Here is a 22,356-nt window from a genome sequence, read left to right as displayed (position 1 = left end):
CTGAAACATCACCACTTAAACCAAAGGGTGTCCACACTAAGGCTAACATATTTTTATTACCACAAACCATGAAGACCGTATACTTGTTGAGTAGCCAAGATTGAGATATTTTGTTTGCTATTCTAACAGGCAGCAAATGGAGCCAGGATGTTTTACACAAGAGATATTTTATGAAGAGGTATTTGTAACAAACAAAAATTGAGCTTTCTGAAATTGCAGTTCTCAAAAATCCAAATGTCTGTTTACGTACACCTTATGAAGCAAAACAGGTTTTAAACAGCTTCCTTATGTAAGAATGTGATTCATAACTAGCTCTAGATTCTAACAAATGCACTTGTGTGGAAAGACGAGGCCAAACTTCACATTTTCCAGGATGGATCCCCTGTGAGATAGGTGTATGGGCCATGAACTATACACCTGCATGCTTGTCAGGATGCATCTCATTAAATTCTCTTGAATAATGAAATTATGGCCTGATAAAATCCACCTGACCTCCTGAATACTGCTAATAAGTTGTTCCAAGTGCTAATGACATTTTCCCACGGAGGCCATTTTCAAGGACAGTCAGGTATCTCACTGTGAAGTGCTCAACACCCTACAAAAAACACAGCAGAAAGACCCTGGGTATCTTTGTTCTAAGGAGAGTGATCAAGCTCTTTGCTGCTTCCCTATCCTTCCATCTTCTTTCTCACCTCAGATGCAAAGCTCTTACCCACGATCAACATTTGATTTATAGCAAGGTTCAGGTTTTGCACCATGGGAACCAATTAATAACTTAATAGATACAAGTGCATTTTACAAGGTCATGACTAACTAGGAAAAAATACTTCCAAATTTTAACAGGGTTTTTTTTCTAGCAATTACAATACGCTCCAAAATTTTCCTCTCAAAAAATGGGGCTAATCTAAAAAAATTGCTGAACATTTTAAAAACCAGGCTTATTGAAAACCACCCAGGATGTTTTACAATACTGACAGTTCCTTCTCATATGCACTCAACACATACACTCACAAACCGTCAAGATACTAACACTTCACAAGTTACTGCCTATTAGTTGATTTGTAGTATACCATATGTATATAACCAGTCTATTCCAAATGCAAAATAAAATGCGTAGCTGACCTCAGGAGCTGTAGTGGACTAAGTATTCAGAAATTATGATTTACCATGGCTTTGCAGGTGGCCAGTAACATGCAAAGCTCTGGTAATACAATTGTTTGAATAGAATGCCTATATCCATACATTAGCTCATCTTCTGACACTGCAAAATCTTGTATATAATTATATCATCAAATGAAGAAAACAACAGTATTTTTGCCTAACTTGAGAAGCTGTTCATCAGCCCTTCATATCGACAACTCAATGAAGCTTAGGTGGCCAGATGTTACTGGCAACTCCGGTATGACCAGAGTGAGAAGACAGCACATCAGACCAGAGCATTTTATCTTATTCCACAGGATAATATAGATGAAAACATTCAAAGAAAATAAAACAAACAAACAAATAAATAAATACAACACACTGTGCCTGCTCCTTACCAGGGACAGATGTGTTTCATGTGTTTCATTTACTGTTCTGGCTGTCCCAAAACATATGTGTCTTTTCTACACAGGTCAAATCCTTCACAAATTCCTGTGCAACTTTAAGTAACACATTTAAATTATTTTCTTCATATGCATTAGTTTTTTAAAGTGGTGACTGGGAGGAAGACGTTATGGCAATGACATGATGTTTTATCAGATCATGATCTTGAAAAAATTAAATTACTGGGAATTTATAGAATGGACAATTATTTTTCTGGGACTCAAATCAAAACATTTTTGTTTGTAAAGATTTTAATCAACTTAAAAAGAAATGCCTATCTGTTAATAAATTAGGTCTACAGTTCATTACAAGACACTGCATTTTGTCTAAACTTCTAACTTCAGAAGGAAAACCATGCAGTTTCTGGGAAGTCTACTACTGATCAAGCAAGCCAAAATACTGAACAAGTTAATTCAAAGAACCCCAAGTACCATTCAAAAATTGAAAGAGTTCAAGCTATTTAATTCAGCTTAGTCTTACCATACAAAGGGATTTTTTAAAGTACCTTTTTAAACAAAACAAAACAAAACCATTCGATAAGAATGAAAACTCACTAAATACATAACACCACAGGGTATAGATACCAAATCCATAGTAATGAGTTAGATTCTAAAACACCGACAGAACATTTCTTGTATCTTCCATGGTGTCACTCCAGAGGAAAAACAGAATAACTGAGTTTGTGATTTTCGTCAGAACTTAATAAGGATGACTTGGTTGTTTGTATGGCACATGTTACTGGTCCACTGAAGGAGGCTCTCAGGATCACTAAGATTGTACCTACATGGTCTTACACAGACAGAAGTGAGCTGACTCTGCCTAAACTCTGAGCTTGCTGGATACGTGCCAGAATAGATCAAAATACCGCATATCCATTGTTGGTGTTGTGGACGGCTCCCACTGCACAGAATTTCACAGGGGCTGTGAAGAGGCATCTTCACAACTAATACAGAATTTACTTAATCCTTACTGTAAAAGTTGAAAACTGGGGGCAAAAAATGCAACTTGCAGGTATGTGTAAAACAAGAATAGCCAAAACTGATGTACTGTCCTCATCACATATGATGTAAAGCCTGCTAGCCTAATTTTCTTCTCTTCCTTGTGACAGCATGTTGAAGTATTACTATGCACCCATGTGCTTCCTCCCCATCCTCCAGAGAAAAAAGCAGCAGCAGCAAGAAACTCCCCATGCAGGCAGCAGGTTGTCTAAGATGACACACTACAGCATCTGCTTCCAGTGTCTGCCACCAGCATACTCTGTTACAGGAATATTCTATATCCATACAACCCTAGTCTTGCTCTCTGTATTGACACCTGAGACATAATTCCCCCATTACATCTAAAATGGAACATGCAGCTGGCTCACCCTGCTGCAACCTTGCCTTATGTGTCCTGAGCCATTAAAGGCCTCATGTCTCTCAGCCACACTACCATAGTATTGGAAGAAAAAACAGTTTCTCAAGATAAGGCCTGAGAGACAGATAACCTACCAGCTTTTCTCATTTGCTGGGAATATAAATATAGCACAATTTTGTCTCGCACTTCTTCCTATATAAAGACTGCATTTTTATTGCAAGAGCTTCTCATAGTTATTCATCCTCACCAAAGCAGTTCATTCACATCTTTTGTTCCTCTTTAAAATCATCTTTGAGCTAAAATTGTATCAGAACTTCATAGTTATTGAAAACTTCAGGGGCTAGATAAGCACAGTCCTTCCTATAAGCAGTCAAGAATTATCCTTATTCAGATCACTTAAGTCTTCTCTGTTTCCCTCAGGTTCACCATGAGTGGCCAGGTACACAATTTCCTTGCTGACAAGTTACTATTTTGTGCTTGATGGTAACGGAGGGTCTGTCACACCAGCAAAATACAACCTAAACCAGAAGGATACTAACATTTTAGCCTGCAAAAGCCCCTGGCGATGGATTCAGGAACCCATCTCTTCTTACAGAATGGAAAAAAATGAAGTACCCAGGTACTAGTATGATGAAAAAAGTATAAGAACTAAAGTTAGTAAGAACCTGCCATGATTAGTTCATTTTTGCTGTCTTCTGAGACTTACTAAGATTATCTGCAACCTATAACCACTATGCATCTTGAACTGATAAGTGTGGAAGAAATTAAAAAAATAACTCCAAAGCTTTTCACTGCGTGTGGCTGAAGGATGAGGGGAGAAGATGAGTTTTCAAAGAGGCCATCACCATTTTTCAAGATATGTGATGATTCAGACTCAGTATTGGAGATTAGTGTTGCAATCAGCAGCCCTTCAGCAACTCTTGAAAGAAGCAGAAGTAGCAGACCTCTGCCTTCAGAGGAAACGTCAGCTCTCACAAATACGCATGACAGACTCTTGAGAACCTTATCACAATTAAAGTAGATCAAGAATCTTGCAGATGGGTTGCTTTTTATTTGGAACGAAACCCTCTGTTGATTCACTAAAATGCCATGTTCCCAACACAGGCTTCACAGAGACTCATTTAACTGAGTTTAACTGGTGATATGTTGTATATTTTCAATCATTCTGCCTGCAGAGCTACCAATTATAATGATTTCTATAGTATTTGCTCAATCTGTATGTCTCTATCCTTGAGAAGTTATGCAATAATGGACGTGCTTCCCTGGTGGAGACATAAAATCAGTGTCACAACTTAGCAGCTCACATTGTTAATTTACACAACGGATTCAGACCACATTTGTTCAGGCAATCAAAAGCCAAGAGTCCTTGTGAGTCAGTCAGAGCTGAGCAGCCTTGTTTCTCAGCAGTGAGTCATTTTTAAAATAGGACTGAATAATCTCAGCATTCTCAACATACATATTCCTTAATTCAGTTTAAGCATAGCCCACTACTTTAAAAAAATAAAGCAGACCTCATGTTCATGCCATCTACCAATTTCTGTAACAGATTACCATCAAATACCTTAAACAAGGTTCGACAAATGTGTCTGAATTGCTTGGAAACTATAAGATCACAGGACTGAAACTTTGTCATACCAATTATGCGAAGCCACTGGAAAGAAATCCATGCATTTTTGCAAGCCGGCAAAGCAGGCTTTTCGTGGAACAAAAGAAGCCTTGTCTTTTTCTATTATGTGACAACTCCTAATTAGAATCAATGATTTTTTATTGCCGGCCCAGATAAGCTTGTTTGCATAGCTGTAACTTCTTAAAACAAAAATCTGAATGTTACCAGGAAAATACATCCATCAGCAGTACAACAGACCTTGAAAAACAACAGTGGCATTGCTCGATGTTTACATCTGATTAATCTTGCAGGCAATTCTGCAAATGTTAAACAGTAAAGAATATAGTAAAGAGCCAAAGCAATTTAATTTTGTTTGAATGTATTTATAGAAATGTACCAAGAGTACCCATAAAGGCACGTTGTCATCTTTTCCTTGACCTTGTGCCAGCTGATGACCAATAGAAAGCATTCAAAGAGGGAGAAAGGAGAGGGAAGGAAATTATATATAACAACTCTTTTGTATCAAGCACACTGCTTCATGGACAGATGAGGAACATTACATTTCAACAGTTTATGCAGAAACAGCTCTTAAAAAAGAATTTCCTATCACAATGACATCTCTCTAAAAAGATTCACTTGTGATCTTGAACTTTGTAATGCGCGTTAATTCTCAAGAGGTGAGTACTCATGGAATAAAGTCGCTATATATCCTTAAAAATGTAAGAAAGTACCAAACCTAAATCAAAACAGTCTTCAACAGACAGAAAAAACAAGCACTCTGAGTAGATAAAGGTGATATCAGAAAAGAATTGCTATATGGCTATACCATCATTTACAAACCCAGGTGCACTGAGCAGAGCTGAGTCCCACAGCAGTTTGAGACAAAACAGTCACAGCATCCTCACTAGCCCCTCTTTCTGAATTTCCATTTCTTAGTTCAGCACTCTACACAGACACAGACTGCACCTTCACAGTGACTATCTCTTAAAAGACCTCCCTGTTCCCATGCAGCCTTGTTCAGAAAGGTTTGTTCAGCAGTTATTCCAGCCCTGTTAACACAAGATCAACAGCAATTGCATTTCTGTAACAGAGGACTCCACTGCACTGGTTGTATTAGCAACATCCTTGTCCAAGAAACTCGTTTCAACCATTTACAGTGACAGTCACTATAATCATGTTCTGAACAGTGATTAATCCTTATCCTGTCCAAGTACTATGGAAACCTGCCCTGCAAATATCTATCTGTAGAAGTACACAAGCTTTTGGCATCTGATAAATGACACCTCAGCTAATTGGGACTACAATGGCAGTAAAGCAGAATTGCTTCAGGAATCAGAGTGAATCCAGCTGATTCTTGACTTCCTTGGTGTTTGGGCTACTGTAAAAAGTGATAGGACAAGAGGAAATAGCCTCAAGCTGAACCAGGGGAGGTTTAGATTGGATATTAGGAAACATTTCTTCACCAAAAGGGTTATCAAGCATTATGACAGTCTGCTCAGGGAAGCGGTTGAGTCACCACCTCTGAAGGAATTTAAAAGATGTGTAGATGTGGTGCTTAGGGACATGGTTTACGGGTAAACTTGGCAGTGTTAAGTTAATGGTTGGACTCGATGATCTTAAGGGTCTTTTCCATTTATTCTACAGCTGTATGTAAATATGCATATAAACCTACATTCGAGACACGCCACACAAATCAACGGGATCACTGAGTTGTGTGTCACTGACTTCAGGATTCTGCCAGGAAGAATCTCACTAAAGTCTATCAGACTATTGCTGTGCAAATTACTTCTTAAAAATTCACATGACCAGTTCCTTCTCTTGATTCCTTTCAACATTCAGTCAATAAAAATATCTTAAACTAAATCTGAATGCTGAAGAAAAGTCAAAGAATACCTCAGCATGTCCAAAAGTTTCAGAACACATTTGCATGTGGTTTGCAACTATTTAACTAGTACAATCGTATGTGCACAAAAAGGTATGTGGCCAGCAGGAGCAGGGCAGTGATTGTGCCCCTGTACTCAGCACTGGTGAGGCTGCACCTTGAATTTTGTGATCAGTTTTGGGCCCCTCACTACAAGAGGGACGTTGAGTTGCTGGAGAGTGTCCAAAGAAGGGCAACAAAGCTGGTGAGCGGTCTGGAGAGCAGGTCTTATGAGGAGAGCTTGAGGGAGCTGGGGTTGTTTAGTCTGGAGAAGAGGAGGCTGAGGGGAGACCTTATCGCTCTCTAGAACTACCTGAAAGGAGGTTGTAGTGAGCTGGGTGTTGGTCTCTTCTCCCAGGTCAATAGAATGAGAGGAAACGGCTTCAAGCTGTGCCAGGGGAGGTTTAGTTCGGATATTAGGAAAAATGTCTTTACTGAAAGAGTGGTCAGGCATTGGAACAGGCTGCCCAGAGAGGTGTGGAGTCACCATCCCTAGAGGTATTTAAAAGACGTGTAGATGTGGCACTTCAGGGCATGGTTTAGAAAACATGGTAGTATTGGGTTGATGGTTGGTCTTGATGATCCTAGAGTTCTTTTCCAACCTTAATGATTCTATGACTTTTCCATTTCTTAATTGCTCCATACAAATAATCTAATGACTGTTCTATGATGCTTAATTCTTGACATTTGTTTATAAAGCCTATGTTCACAGATAAACCATCAGACTTAGATATCTGGGAAGTTCTCCACAGAGCACCAGAAATATTAATTAAACCTCTAATCCTCAGAAAATCAATGTCAAACACCTGAATAAAAGCAGACAGAGTGTTTACCTTTGCTTAAAAGTGTATTTCCTTTCTCAAGAAGTAACCTTGCAATGTGCAATATAACCTATTAACTAGTTCCCCCTACTCCTCTCTTTGTTTAAAAGAGAATCATGTTGTCTGGGAAGGGTTTCTGTCCATTTTTGTTGTGACTGTATCACAACTTACATTTTCTGTGTTCCCATCAGATATTGTTAGGCTTTTCTATCAGTAAATGGAAAGCTTCATAATTTATCCACTCTGTTCCTGATATAGGTCAAGCCATCAACCAAACAGGGATGCTGAAAATGTAATTTACAATTGGCAGAAAAGAGCAGAAGTTGTCTAAAAAGATTTTATGGCTTGGAGAGTAATCCAGTTTCCAAATACTTCACACAGATATGCTCCAAAACCACAACCTTAGCATTAGCCCCCCCAGCTTTTAATTAAAAAAAAATTTTCTAGTCTAAACCCCTAGTATTAAAAGAAAAAAACCACCAAAGCAAAACCAACCTCTGAATTTGATGTAATTGGAATTTTGCCAGATACAAAGTTTGATTTGGGATTCCACATTTCAAGTCGATGAAATTTTTTTAGTTTACCATTTATTTATAGTTTGGTACAGCAATGAAAAAAAATATTAAAATTGTCCATTAAAATCATGCTACGGGGAAATGAAAATATACAAAATATAATCTTCGTGTCTATCCACAAGCACAAAGAGCTAATAGATTTGAAACCTTTCCACACAAACGTAAGTGTTTGTGCAGTTAGGAATGTTCATTGTTATTTTTGGATACTTCACAGTCATGTTCTGGATTACAGTGAAACTAAAAAGATGCTCGTTTGAAAAAGTTCATTAGAAATATCTGTTGAAATCTGTGTTAGAAATCTAAGTCAAAAGGTAAGAAAAGCTGGCTCAAATACTTAACAGGAAAATCAAATTATTCATTAGAAGAACAAAAATTATATTAAAGGTTTCATAAATTTTATTCTGTAACATAAAATATGGTTCTCTGGCTATCACTTTTCACTGTCACCAGTTCTACATCTGCACATAGAAAGGAATTTGCCTTGCATTTTTGAATGCATAAAAAGCTGCTTTGACAGAAAAGGTCAATACTTTGGATACCATAAGTCTTTAGGTGCTCACTAAGCTCAAGCAGAAGTTGTGCATCTTAAGCAGCCACAGGAAAAGCACATATCATTACATTTTGAATTATGAACACATTATGTATTTCATACTGCAAGAAAAATTAAAAGAGCATTAGTACCATTGCTGAGAGGTAAGATTTATTAGCTTATGCTAGATACCATCTGATGTGATCACATGAGTGAGATGTTTGTGGAGGCACACCCACAATTCATTATTTGTTTTTCCATTAAACAGCTAAAACATCATAACCAAAAAGAGTACATTACTAAGACTGCACAAACTTGTGAGAGTTAGGAAGTCTTAGCTTTATGGTTGCAGCTTAAAACTGAGCTTTTCTGTGTCTATACACCATAATATAGTCTAATTACTCATACATAGCTGCCTTTTCCATGGTATTTCTCTTTCAGTTAGTTTACTGAGTTAGTGAAAAAATAGGCAACAGGCAACTATAAACTTGGTATTTTCTAACTTTCAGCAACTTGACTCTACAATTAAATTACTGTTCTTTCAACATTGCTTAACACTCAGTACCCACTGCTACTTCAGTATAGAGAAAAATTCTTCTGCAAGCATGTAAGCAAAAAAAAGAAAGTTTAAAAATGTTTATACTTCCTATTTTGTTCTGACTTCACTGCAATATAAGATTTGATATGGTCTTTCATTATCATCAAGAAACAGTGACATGTTCTGCACATAAGATATGTAGTACAAGCCACGTATATCACACTATATGAAGGCACACTGCTGAAATCTGAAGATGGAAAAAACAACCCAATCATTTTTACAGAATGCATTTCTGGGTTTCATGAAAATTCCATCTTGAATACCATCTTCCAAAAACATGTTCTTCAAATAGCGCACACACACACACACACATATCTATCTAAATACTCATGCTCACCCAAAAATGTTTTCTTGTGTCTCAGAAAAGCATTGTACAAGTTTTTTTATGTTTTCTGGGGGTTTTTAACCATATCTTCTCTTTTAGGTACTTAATAGACTGATTGTTGTGGGATAATTTCAGATATTTAGCAGATGTTAAGCAGACGTTGCTTCAAATCTGACAGGAATACTAGCAGTTTTATTGGCTTAAATTACATCAAGCACCTGTGATAAAAAGTGCAGTATACGTATTACTATCCCATTCTTTAAAATACTAATGGCATTGTGCTGAGGAATAGCTCAGAACTTACATAAAGCAAAACAATTGACTTAAGTTTCAAGAGGGGAAGCATTCCTAGTGCACCTGAATGAAATTGCAAGGAGAGAGCCTGAAATTTATCTCTAACAACATGCTGTTGCTATTTACACCAGAATAAATATATTAAGCTTATTGTTTGCATAGGATGACAATAAGGCTAATTAAGTACCTCTTATTGCAGCTGAACTGGAAAAGTACAAAAATATCCACTATAAAAGAAGGAACACTAAGAAAATAAACTCACAGGTACAGCGAAAGAGAGCAGATTTGCCAATTGCTACTGTGGAGTTTCCACAGCTACTGGGAATTCTCTTTTTTTTTCTAATCCAGAAGAAATCTGAGGGAACCTCGGACACCATTGTGTGGTAAGTGCTGGCAAATGCTGCCGGTATTATCTCAACCACTGGCATACTAACTACTTGCATTTCAACATCAATTTTTCATTCAACTTTTTCTTCTTTAACTTAATCCTACAAACTACAAGCTAATGCATAGATTAATAAATAAATACAACAAATCTGAAGTGCCATACCTACTTATATAAAGAAGTTTAGGAATAGACACTAAATACATATTACCAGGTTACAAATAATTTTTTTTAGTCTTTAAACCCGGTCACTATAAAGAATAATGCATTCCAGATGCAGTAAGTTGGAATAGAACATGAAAGTCTTTTTAATGAATAGTACGAAAGCCCAATACATTTTAACAGCTATTTAATGAATTCCTATTCCAAAAAAGTCAGCTTCAGGTGAGGTCTCTTGCACGTAGGTACGCTTCAACTTCACAAATTTCCAAGTAATAAAGCAAGTCCAAGCATAGTCACCTACTTTGGCTTCCCATAGAAAATAAAATGCAGGACTCCATGAAATTTATGCTTTTTAAAATTAAAGTGCATTTTTAGAACAAGAACCAACCTTCTAAAAATCAGCAGGAATGGAAATATACCATGATTTTTCAGTATATAGAGAAAGTGCATTGGATCAAATTGCCAAGACCTAATCTGAACATGCAACTTCGGCAGCAAATTCAGTTAAAGCTGGGAAAAAAATAGCCTGATTTGCAGAAAAAAAAAACGCAATATGAAAATAATTCTATCATGACCAGTTTGCAATTATTTCCCACTCCACCCTAGTTATCTTTGTACAGAGGGACAAGCGTGTTCTGAGTTTTTGATCTTTAGAATGCTTAAGTTTGGATCTGATTATCATGATCGTCACATTTTTATGTGCTGCTACCTGATCAATTGAAATTTTTATCTTCCAGAATCGAAGCAGACTACTCATCCAGAACAAGAAGGAGCTCACGACTAGAACATCATAGAATCAAAGACTCATTAAAGTTGGAAAAGAACTCTAGGATCATCAAGACCAAACATCAACCCAATACCACCATGTCTCCTAGGCAATGCCCTGAAGTGCCATGTCTACACATCTTTTAAATACCTCTAGGGATGGTGACTCCACACCTCTCTGGGCAGCCTGTTCCAATGCCTGACCACAAGCTGTGCTCCCCCGGCACAGCTTGACTGACTTCCCTACTCCTGCTGGCCACACTATTCCTGATACAAGCATGACTTGTTACACAAGTCATACAAGTACAAGTCACAGAAGTATGACATACTTGTAGTATGACAAGTCATACTTGTCATACAATGTCATACGGTCATACAAGTATGACTTGTAGCTATAGTTTATCACTTCAAATTTTTGTTACACAGATAAATAGAAACTAGTTCAGATGTGGCAAAATGAATGCTGAGGTCAAAGGAATATTCTGCTTGACTCTTCATTATACTTCAAAACATGAAAGCAAAATAAGAATGTGGCTGCTGCTTCTGATATGTAAGCTTCTTGGCACTATCCTACAATACTTGCTGAAGGTCAGTAAAATTAATCACACTTTTTAATGTTTATGAAAGCAATTACTCTTTGACAAGCTAATATAGACACATCTCATTTTTTTGGTGACTTTCTCATACAATTCAGTTTAGGTTTAGTAATTTCAAAAACATTATCATATGAATTACCTTATCTACTTAAACAATAATATATTTATCAACAGTGAATGATGAAGTTAAGGACTCCTCAAGGAGGCCTCATAATCATGAGGTCACTGTAATTATCCTTTCTGAACAGGCAGGGCAAGGAGTATAGAGTGCTACTAACACGATGTTTTCCCCAGTCTTACTTGGTCCCTCATCATAAATCTCCTACTAGAAAGACCCTGGGTACTTGCATTACTCTTTTTTCAGTGCTCTTTCACCATTCCTGCTCTCTTTCTTCATAGTGTTGTATGTCCTTACTCATCTGCTGATATCTCTTTTCTTCCATGTGCTATTCTCTTGAAAAATTACTTTCTGGATCCTAATAATTCTTTTTTCTCCTTCTCTTTTTCCCCACAAAGCTGACTAGAAATCCCTGAGGAGGAACTGAAATTAATGGTAAACTCTGATCCAATACATCTGGAGAACAGAAAAAAGAATATTATGGAATTTTAAAAAATTATTGAGAGCACAGTGAGCCTGAGTTCAGCCTCTGGTGTGACAAAAGAGAAGGATAAAGAATCTTCCTAGTGTCATGACAGAACCTCTACTGGGTCCTTTAAATTCCAGAATGCAACCTGGGAAGATAGCCACTGTCCCCAAAGGATTTTGGCCCTTTGAAGTGACAAAAGTGAATGAAAAAAATTTACCTATTGTACAAGCAAACATCTACATCATGGTAAACAAAGTATTCAACTAGGCACACGCTGAAATAGACTCCTAGCTCCAACTTGTATTTCACAACATATAAACAAATATGTTTTCTTTCAAGTGAATAATAATCGGCAGTTATTCCTAGAAATTATATATTTGGTTTTTTTATTAGGTTACGCTGAGGACTGAAAATAGCACTGGTAAGGCTGCTTTCTGCCGACATAAAATAAGCACTTAGTAAGAGTAAGCGACATCATCCAAAACACAGACTATATGTAAAGCCAATCCAGAATCTGAATTACAGAGATTATATATGGTTATCTGGAATCTAAACGTAAAGTGATTCTAGGGTTTGCTGGCTAGATTGTTGCCTCATGTGATTACCTATGTATGAGACTGACTTGCAGTGACCCTAAGGAAAACAGCAAGAAAAACATGACTTTCGGGGTTGAATGCTCACTGGTAGAACCTGTGAACAGAGAAACTGTTATGTGTTTTATTCCTACTGTATTCATGGAAACAGGGCTGTGGGTAACAACTGCCTTAAAAAATAGCCATCTCTTCTCAGTTTCTAATGGTAACACTATACAAGATCCTGAAAATTCCTCAAGCCAAAATGGAGTAACATGACGTAAGAATATTTCAGGATAAATTGTGCCATTTATTCTGCAGCACTTTTCCCGCATGTATCCTTCAGGCAGGTACTTAAGTATAGAAGGTGCTTAAGTTTTGCTTTATGAAGGTCTACAATGTCACTTTTGCAGTCTACAGTAAAAGTTTAGAAAATAACATTTTGTCTACTCCTACCTGTTGGTACATATCAAATTAAAGAATACCCTTCCTTTCTATCTAGTTGGAAAGATGCAGCAGCAATTCATTCACACAGACTAATTAAAAAAGCACACAGTTAACTAGGAAAAACATAGGCAGAATTACAACCTCTCTGTATTTTCCTGAGTAATAGAGAGCCTTTTATTGCTAAGAGAGACAGAATTCAGACTTACTGTGCACTTGTTCGGCTTCTCTCCTGAATGGACTCTCATGTGAATCAGCAGTTTATAACGTGCATTAAATGGCTTGTACCTTCGTGGACACCCTGCCCAGAAGCAAGTGAAGTCCTCTCCCTTCCTCTGGTCTATATGGATCTTCTCTATGTGCTGTACAAGTTCCTCTTGCTGGTCATACAGCACACCACAGTCAACCCACTGACAGCCATGCTTGCCACTGAAGTCACCTAGCTCACCATCTTCAATAAGCAGGGAGCCTGGGGCATTAGGAGGCACAGGCAATGGGTAAATGCAACTGGGGAGGCTGTGTGGATGCCCATGCTGGTGAGCACAGTATGGTGGAGGTGGCCCCTGTGGAGGAGGTGGCGGCAGCAGGGGTGGAGGAGGCATGTCAACCGTACGGCCTGAGAAGTCATCCAGCCGTTCATTTTTCAGGATGCCCGCTGCCTGGTTGTCCATGGGTGGCATGCCCTGCTGGATCACCATGTTACTTGTGGTGGCCATCTGCAAGCTGGCTTGTTCCAGCTGCTGCATCCGCTGGTACTCAGCAGCCCCATTCTCAACATACTCTGGGAAGGTGAAATTGCCATTAGCCATTAGAAGGCCTTTCTGGGCAGCTGGAATAGAGCAATTTTGGGGTATACAGCTTCCTCTCACTCCCAAAAAATGTCCATAGACCTCAGGCTGTGGGGAGACATTTGCTGGTGATGTCCTGGAGCTGTTGATGTAGGCCACCAGAGACGTTGGGGATGTACGGATGATTGTATTGAAGTCGATCCCAATGCCGTCAGACAGAGGAGGTAGAGAGAGTGCTCTCTTTTTGGAGCGGGCTGATTGAGACCGGGCTGAGGAATGGTGAGGACTGGAGTGAAGGGAATGCTTATTTTCTGTGCCATATAAGTAGGATGGTAATGTGTTAGAGATGCAGTCACTGGACACAGATGCTCCAGGTGAAAAATTTAGTAAGTCCCCCAGCTCACTGCTGTTTTGTAAACCTTGATCAGGAGGAACAGAAGGAAGTGTCCTGTACACATGTGACCACTCTTGCTTAACACTCAAAGTGGACTGACTTTCTGACAAGCTTAACGTTGTAGAGGCCAGAGACTCATGCGACAAGAGCGACCTGTAATAAAGGCACAATAAAGTAAGTAAGCAATTAGACAGCTCAGCAGTGGTTCTTTTATCTTCACACACACATAAAATTAAAGAAAGGCTACAGGTGAGAAAAGTTCTCTCTGACTTTAGGTACTCAACTTTAGCGCACTCAGTTATTGTACCACCAGCAGGCATACACAGGCAATACATATGTAACAATGTCACTTAGGAAACCAACTTTAAAATGTCAAGATTTTGAAGAAAAGTTGATGTAAAGGTTCTTGTTACATCACTGAAGAAATTAGTGCAGCCTTTTTCATCAACTCCGGTGTAAAGAAATTTGGGCTTCTGAAGCAAAAGCATTACGCTTCTGCCTTGTATGGAACTCATATTGATTTGAGTTTACTATTATTTTTGCTGGCAAAGAACAGGAAGAAAACTGATTAATAAAGAATAAATATTTAACCTGAATGACTTTGCCAATTATAATGCATACAAATAGTATTCTCTACAGAAATAGCTCAAGTTTATAAATACAGATAATATCTAACTTTACAAAACAAACAAAATAAAGGAATAATGTAGAAGAACTGGTTGAAGGGGTTTATTTCGTTTTGATTTGACGATGTATCTGCCTCCAAGTCAGCAATCAAAATTTTTCACTGAAGTGTAATCTTGCTGTTATCATTGGTTTTTCACAAAACTATTATGAAACTTGTTTATGCTGCAAATGTCCTAAGGGTAGCTTAAAAAAAGGAACTCATAAGCTCTTAACAATATTGTTTTCTACAGAAAGGTATAAAAAGGAAATACAAGGACATCAGGTTCCCTGACTCATGGCTGCAAATGCCTGGTAGAGGCCAGATGGATTTATGTCCTTACATTTCTAGTTCACATCTCGGCAGACTTGGATTACCTGCCAGGCAGTGGTGCTATCTGTATAATAATTTCTATTTGTAAGGGGCTTTAACAGTAGGAAGAACCAGGCATGTATCTAGATGAACCTGGAGATCTCACAGACACAGAAGCCTCTGCATCTTACATTTTGGGGGTTAATTCCCAAGTTTATTGTCTTCACAATACACTTTTGAAGAAGCACAGAATTTCAATGGTGGATCAAGCACATAGGATATTTGGTTTCTCTTCTAAATCTAAAAAGAATTTTTTTAAGGTAGACAAGTCAATCACTGCTTCTCAGCTTCTCACATAAAAAGCAAGATGCACAATAGTTCCTCCTATCATACAAAGACTTCAGAAGGTCAAATTAACTTTTAAAAAGACAGTTTATAAGTACTGGTAGGTACTTTAAATACCAAGTGTTGAAAAATATTTCTTAAAGCTGTAAGCAAACAGTACATGAAATATTTACATGCACTAATCGAAAGGAACTGTCATGTAGGCAAGGAATAATGTATTCTTATCTACAAAAGTAAATGCCTATAGTCGGTTATTTATAATTCTTTTGCTGCACAGTTTTATATTGCTACACACTTTAAATTTCTCAAACAGAAAGTATGCACCATAAGGAAAATTAATAAAAACAAATCTGCTCTCTTTCTTCATACAGACACATTTACAGCAAGCACCTTTGTGGAGGCATTTCTACCTATTTTACTTGCTGCTTTTTTTAAAAGGGAAGCAAGTTTTGATGTCTAGTTCTGCAATATTTTCTTACAGACACAGCTTCAGGAAACAAGGACCCATGGGACAGATCTCTTCAGGCTCACAGTTGCATCATATTTGTGCACCACAGCCCTGCTGCAGTGACTGCAGTGACTGCAGTGTTGGTGGAGATACATGAAACTACTTAAAGAATTGGTGGTAGGCTAAAACTGGGGATCTGGATCCCATTTAAAACAACATCGGTCAACCCAAAAGAGCAAGAATAGTTCCTCAACAGTGGCTTTGGAGAATATTCCCAGTGAATATGGCAATATTTACCAAATTTCCATGATTTTGCTTGGTAAATCAACTTTTCACCTCTGAGATCTGTGGATTATCTTTCAATTAGATCATCAAGGTTAAAAGAATATGTGAAAACACTAGGTAGTCATTCAGGCAAGAGAAATGAATGTGGCTTTCCACATTCAATTCTAGCCACAGAGATTAAAGCTGAAAAATCAGTGTGTTTGTTATCTTATACTTCCCACCACACAACCACTCCCTGAGTGATGGGGTTTTCCTACTACTTAATATTACAGCATTTTCCAGCACTTGAGAGTCGACCAACATGAAGAAAGAAAAGTCAGTTTGCAGTGACTTTGGTTTAAGGGCTGGATCACACTGCAAGAACACAGTCCAGACATTGCCGAAGAGATGGAGAGGGGATTTGGTGCTCAGGGCACTGTGGCTGCCCCTCAGCCCCCTTCTGTCTAGAGGGGAAGCCTGGCACATGCTGAGGGAGTAAGGAAACAGTTTGCAAGTGCCACATCTGCGCACTGAGATAGCTCATGAACAGCAAAAATGTAGCTTTAAATATCACCCGGCCTTGCTGTGGTGACCTATGGGATAGATGGGTAAACGCTCCTTTGCTCGACACTTGCTTTGTAATGGATGGTTGATTTGCCATATCAGAACAAGAAACATCCTGTTCAGATTGCGTGTCAGCACAGGGTCCTGCTATGGAGGTTATGTTACTCCATCAGGGTTTAAATGGCATTTTCAAAACAGCACTGAAGAAAAGCACAGTTAACGTGCTGACTACAACTTGCGTTGAGAGAAATGAGAAAAATGGGATTGCTGTATCAGGTCAACCTTGTGTAAGATCTAGATCTAAAGGAATAATTATTTGTGGAAAAAAAATTGATTCAGGCTGTTGGGTGTGTTATCAATGGGCTTTGTTAAAGCATAGTTCATAATAGAGCAATTAAGCCATGTTAGCATGCTGTGACCCCAAATACAGATCCACAGTCTTCAGCAGAGCACGAAAAGTAAGGAAAGGTTGATTTTTCCATGCTAGGCTATATATATTTTATGTGGAAAATATAAACAGAGGGAGTTGCCAGTTTGATTATTTAAATTTTTAGGGTCTATTTTGTAACTAGGGGAAAAAAATCATGCATCAAATATAACAAGTCTATTTTTGTAATATCAAGAATTTTAATCAGATATATTGCAGGACCAATGACATTCAAAAAGCTACTAATGACTAACACATAGGGACATACCCATTACTGAAGCTGAAGAAAAACTGCATTTTAAAAGTCTCATAACAGGACAAAAATTAAGAGTTGGCCCAGAATTTCAAGTATACTGTAAGTAAGAGCCATATAATCTGCAGAAGTCTGGTTCTCACTTGAGTTTTTAAATTCAGAAATAACAAAGATTCCTGCTCCCAAAACAAAGAAAATTTCTTTAAAACCCAGCCCACACCGTGACTAAGTGGTTTTCTGGGGGAAAATAAATATACCTAATATGAAAGTGAAGAGCCAGCTATACCACTGTGCCAGATTCTCAGATGGTATTAATTGGCACATCTGCTTATTGTAATCTAAACCAGCTTGAGTTTGGACCAGATCTTTTATGAACACTTACGAGAGATTCCTGAAATTACCTTCTCTCCTCCCTCTGTGTACAGAGGCCACAGTGTCAAGTATAACCCAGAATCTTAAACATAAACATGGAAGAGTGAAAACTGTTTCCGTATCTTTTTGCATAGTTTTCTGTTTTACTAGCCAAGAACCCTTTGCTGTTTCCTAGGACCTTTTCTGACTTGCATCAAAGTGAATGGCAGTATTACATCTGGTTTCAAGCAGCATATACTCTGAAAAAGTTTTTGAGAAACTCTCAAAAAAGATGGGTAAGGTTTTATCCCTCATATCAATTATATCGAATGTATTTATATCAATTATATCAAACCAATATATCAAAATCTGATGTTAGCTGAGGCAAAACACCAATTTTGCCAACCTTTTTCTTTCTTCCATTAGTAAAAGTAAAGACAAGTTGTTTTGATCTGGGACAGTTCAGCAAGTAATCTGGTTTGGATTGAGCTGCTAGAGTTCATGATGCCTGAGAGAGACAATCCAGACAAGGCACTCAACCCATGAAGGATTATGGAGTTGGTTTAGACCACCAGTTCAGGCAAATGCAGTTTAATGCTGAAGCAATTTAAAAAAAAAAAAAAAAAGTGTTTCAAGAATCTCTGCATTAAAATCTGACTTTAAATTTGCCTTGCCCTATAAAATAGTCAATTTGAGTGCAAAATTGCTGAAATGGACATTCTTTGGGTGACAAACTGATTTTATAACATCTTCATTGATAAATCATTAAAAGGGACTCTAGGGACACTAGAGCCTCTATTCTGCCACAGCTTCAACTTCAGTTTGCCCTTAGTAAATGTTTCTTGAAAATAAAAACAAAAATGTATAACTCAGTAGTGACATAGTACACCCAACCACACATTCAGATAAAAAGAACAGTGTCTGGAACCCTACAGGTTCCAAAACTTAATAAAACTGATTAAGTAATAATTACTTATTGATATTTTTATATCATCAGTTTTGTTCTGTCTCAAAGCCATGTCTCTGGATTTCTCATTTCTCATCATCTTAACACTGAACGGTTTTCCCTGACACGTTTACATAGGAAACATAATTAATTTTGTAAATCATCCCAGGGGACTCAGTCTTCACAAATGAAGTAACAGAAATGACAGAAACTATCTTATATGGAGTAAAGCAAGGTTTTCTTCCAGTTACATAATACCTATTGTAATCATTTCAAGAATGTTCCTTGGCTTGTAATAAAGTGATACAGTAAAATGTAAACTGTTTTGCAAATAAAGACTCTCGCGGCCTTTTGTAAATAAGAACAGTTACATTTCAACTCAGTACGCAACTGTTGCATGAGTCACATCTACAAAAGTAGCTTCTGAAATCACACAACAGAATGTTTTCTCACTGCATGTTTGACTAATATCCAGGGATGTGCTTAATATATTTGTAAGGAGGATGTCAGATAACTATTTTCCCTTCATCCATGTTTGTCAGCAATAGTCGTAGACATTAGCTCAAAAGTTATTTAATTATTTTAAAACTAACAAATATTTGTCTGTGGTTTAGTGATATAGAAAGGCAACATTTACAGGGACAGGCCACAGTTTTTACTAAACTACTCACCAGAGCTAGGAAAATGGACAAGTTTTCAGAGACACAGGTCTAACACAGACAAAGTTAACTGTTGGCTCAGTGCAGAGAGAGAACAACTGATCTTATTAACTTAATTATGTAAACAATTAAATAATTTGAAAGCAAAGGTATTTGATTAGGAGAGAGGACCATTAGCAGGGCATTTAAGTTTGTTTTGTCTGACATCAGTGTTACCAGACAGGCACCAAGATAACATTCTTAGCACTATGGTATGCTTAAAAACTGGTCACTGTCCCAAAGATGTAACATGGACTATTTCTGCCTTCATCCTCCATAACGTTTCCTGTCCTTAGTGCAAAAATATAGATAAAAATCTTTATCTAACAAAAAAGCACTATTAACCATAGTAATGGCTGGCCAAATTTCACCCATTATTTGAATGATCCAAACAGTATCATCCAGCTGATGTGAATTAAAATGTGTTGAATTAAATTTCCCATGGTACCTCAGAGTATCATTTAGACCATTTTAGTAATCAGAAAGGTTGCATTTACATTACAGGAGAACTAAAATACCTCTGTTTAAAGTACTGAATATTAAAAAGTAACTCAGGACCTTGTATCTGACAGAGAAGCACTCAGGCTTGAAGCATCCATAGACCTCTGCAAGCTAGGGCTGATCTGGTTGCATGCTGTTGAAACCTGATTAGCAGGAGGTGAAGCAGGTCCCAGCTGTTGAACTGTCATGGGACTGCTGGTGACTGTCACATTGTTGCGGCTGCCTTTTCCAATGGACTTGCACTGGGGTCCGTAACCAAGACCGCCTAAAAATAAACAAGGCAGGTTAGTATTCATCTCCCATGAACCTGTGATGAGGGCACAGAACTCACATCACTTTGCAAAGTAGGCCTGGCACTGAGTATCTTCAGATAAGAACGAAACAGGACCAATACAAGGATTTTGCGAACTTCTCCAAATACAAAAAGCAATACTCGAAAGGGGAATTAATAAATTATGCATGTTGAAAACCCATGCTGAAGTACATAAAGTAAAAACACACACATCATGGGTAAACATCAGAAAAAACACCACTGGAAGAGCCTGAGTAAAAGAGCAGCCCTCAGCTGACAGCCAAGCCAAAAGCACACCTTTGTCTGAAGGAGGGAAGAGAGAACCCAAGGAGGCTGCAGGAACACCACTGTGCCTTGAATCCCACCAAACCAAACAGCTCCAAGCCATTGCAAGCCCTTCCATCATTCCTACCACTAGCCCTCCAAAAGCAAGGGAACAGCAGGCATGCATGCAAATTGCAATGCCTGCAATAGGTCTGGTGTGAGAAAGTGCCCAGGCTGCATACTTTCCCCAGCAGGAGAGAGTTACAGCTGGAACTCAGCATTCCTCAGAGGTCTGGGGAGGGGAATTTGAGCTGGATCAAGCAGAGGAGCATTCTGGACTTTCTCTAAAAGGCCACAATCTGCTTTTAATAACTGCTGCCATGACTCAAACTGATGGCTATTACACAGTAGCACGAGATAATTACGGAGGTAGCTGGCAAGTGGGACATATCTGCAAAATGCTCTGTGTACTTGGCGTTCTGATTTAGGTAACAGATGGTGGTTTACAAGATCCCCTGCATTAAAACACATCAAGATGAAAAAGTTAAAATGTAGGTCATAATATGGAAGTTTTTTAATATCTAGCAAATTCTCATCATAGTTGGAAATTAATAATTGAATGATTCACATTTCAAGCTGCTTCCTATGTTCAGACTACTCCCCAAAGCTGGATAGCAACAACAGATCAAATAGTGTAAAGTGCTTCAATTTAAACCATTTTCTAAATTAAATCTACTTTTGACTTAGTTGTACAACTCACATAATAGTTTTTCTCAAGGATGTTCAAATGGGATGTGGACTTCATAAAGAAGTACATTAAGGCATTTATGGCCCTCACAGTCATAGGACAAAAATTCAAAACCTTCAGCCTCCTTCAGATCAAATAGCATTATCTTAAAAATTTGGAGTTCACCCTAGAAATTTCAAATTATAGCCTTTCTTCTCTTTTTTTTTTTTAAGGAAAAAAAATAGAACAAATAGATATGTTTATTGCTGTTTCAGAGGTCTGTGCCTTCTTTTCTGATTATTCTTCCTCTCACATACATGTGAGGAGCACATACATGATTCTCCGTCCACTGGGATCCTAAGTGCTTTGTAAATTCATGTACCGATGTTACAAGTTGATTGCATGATTCACCACCAAAATGTACTCTTGGGATGAAATATGGCGGCCCTTTAAGAAAAATAACTTACTCATTGATACTACTTCAAAATGTAAGGGAAGAATATAGCATCTGGCTGAAAGGTCAAGGGTACGGAAAGAAGAAAACATTTAATAACCCATCCTAAAATTTAGCTAGAAGGAATGGAATTTTCAGAGAACAAATGTGAAACGAGAAATCCTTGTACTGCACTCCACAACACTGCGGGTACCAGAAAAGAAAAGCTTTTAAGCTTTGTAGGATTATTGTCTGTTCTTACTAAAGATGTCCAATTAAATCAAAAGAATAAGAGAAGGCATTTTGTTTTCTTTCCTGTGTAGCAGTTTGTATTTTGAACTCACTAAAGCTGAATCAGTGTGCTACTCAGCAGTTGCTTTTATAATGTTACAGAGTGCTAAAATGGAACCAGCCAGCAAAAATTAGGCAAAAAGCGTAAGCTGCCCCTAGTAATAATATGAACGCTACTCCTCTCAGCAAAAGGCTGGGTGGGGTTTAGAGGACACATTCACATCATATAAAATACACACTAAGACATAATATGCCTATATGTATATGCATATTA

At 37.9% G+C, this 22,356-nt stretch overlaps 1 protein-coding gene across 2 annotated transcripts in view; it reads right to left on the bottom strand.

Annotated features, from left to right (window-relative positions):
* GLIS3 (GLIS family zinc finger 3) overlaps positions 1-22,356 on the bottom strand; it is a 177,939-nt gene that overhangs the window by 118,176 nt on the left and 37,407 nt on the right. The window contains exons 3-4 of one of the 2 annotated variants that reach the window (XM_075078828.1): positions 20,133-20,340; positions 13,330-14,455 (exon numbers count right to left, since the gene is read on the bottom strand). In XM_075078828.1, coding sequence (XP_074934929.1) covers positions 13,330-14,455; positions 20,133-20,340 — 1,334 coding nt within the window. Of the gene's footprint in view, positions 1-13,329; positions 14,456-20,132; positions 20,341-22,356 lie in introns of those variants that run through there. The other variant, XM_075078827.1, reaches the window with a different exon arrangement.

This window comes from Phalacrocorax aristotelis, chromosome Z (genome assembly GCF_949628215.1).
Source record: "Phalacrocorax aristotelis chromosome Z, bGulAri2.1, whole genome shotgun sequence".
Taxonomy (NCBI): Eukaryota; Metazoa; Chordata; class Aves; order Suliformes; family Phalacrocoracidae; genus Phalacrocorax; species Phalacrocorax aristotelis.
The sequence above is the reverse complement of the archived record's forward strand: the minus strand, read 5'-3'. Positions and strand labels throughout refer to the sequence as shown.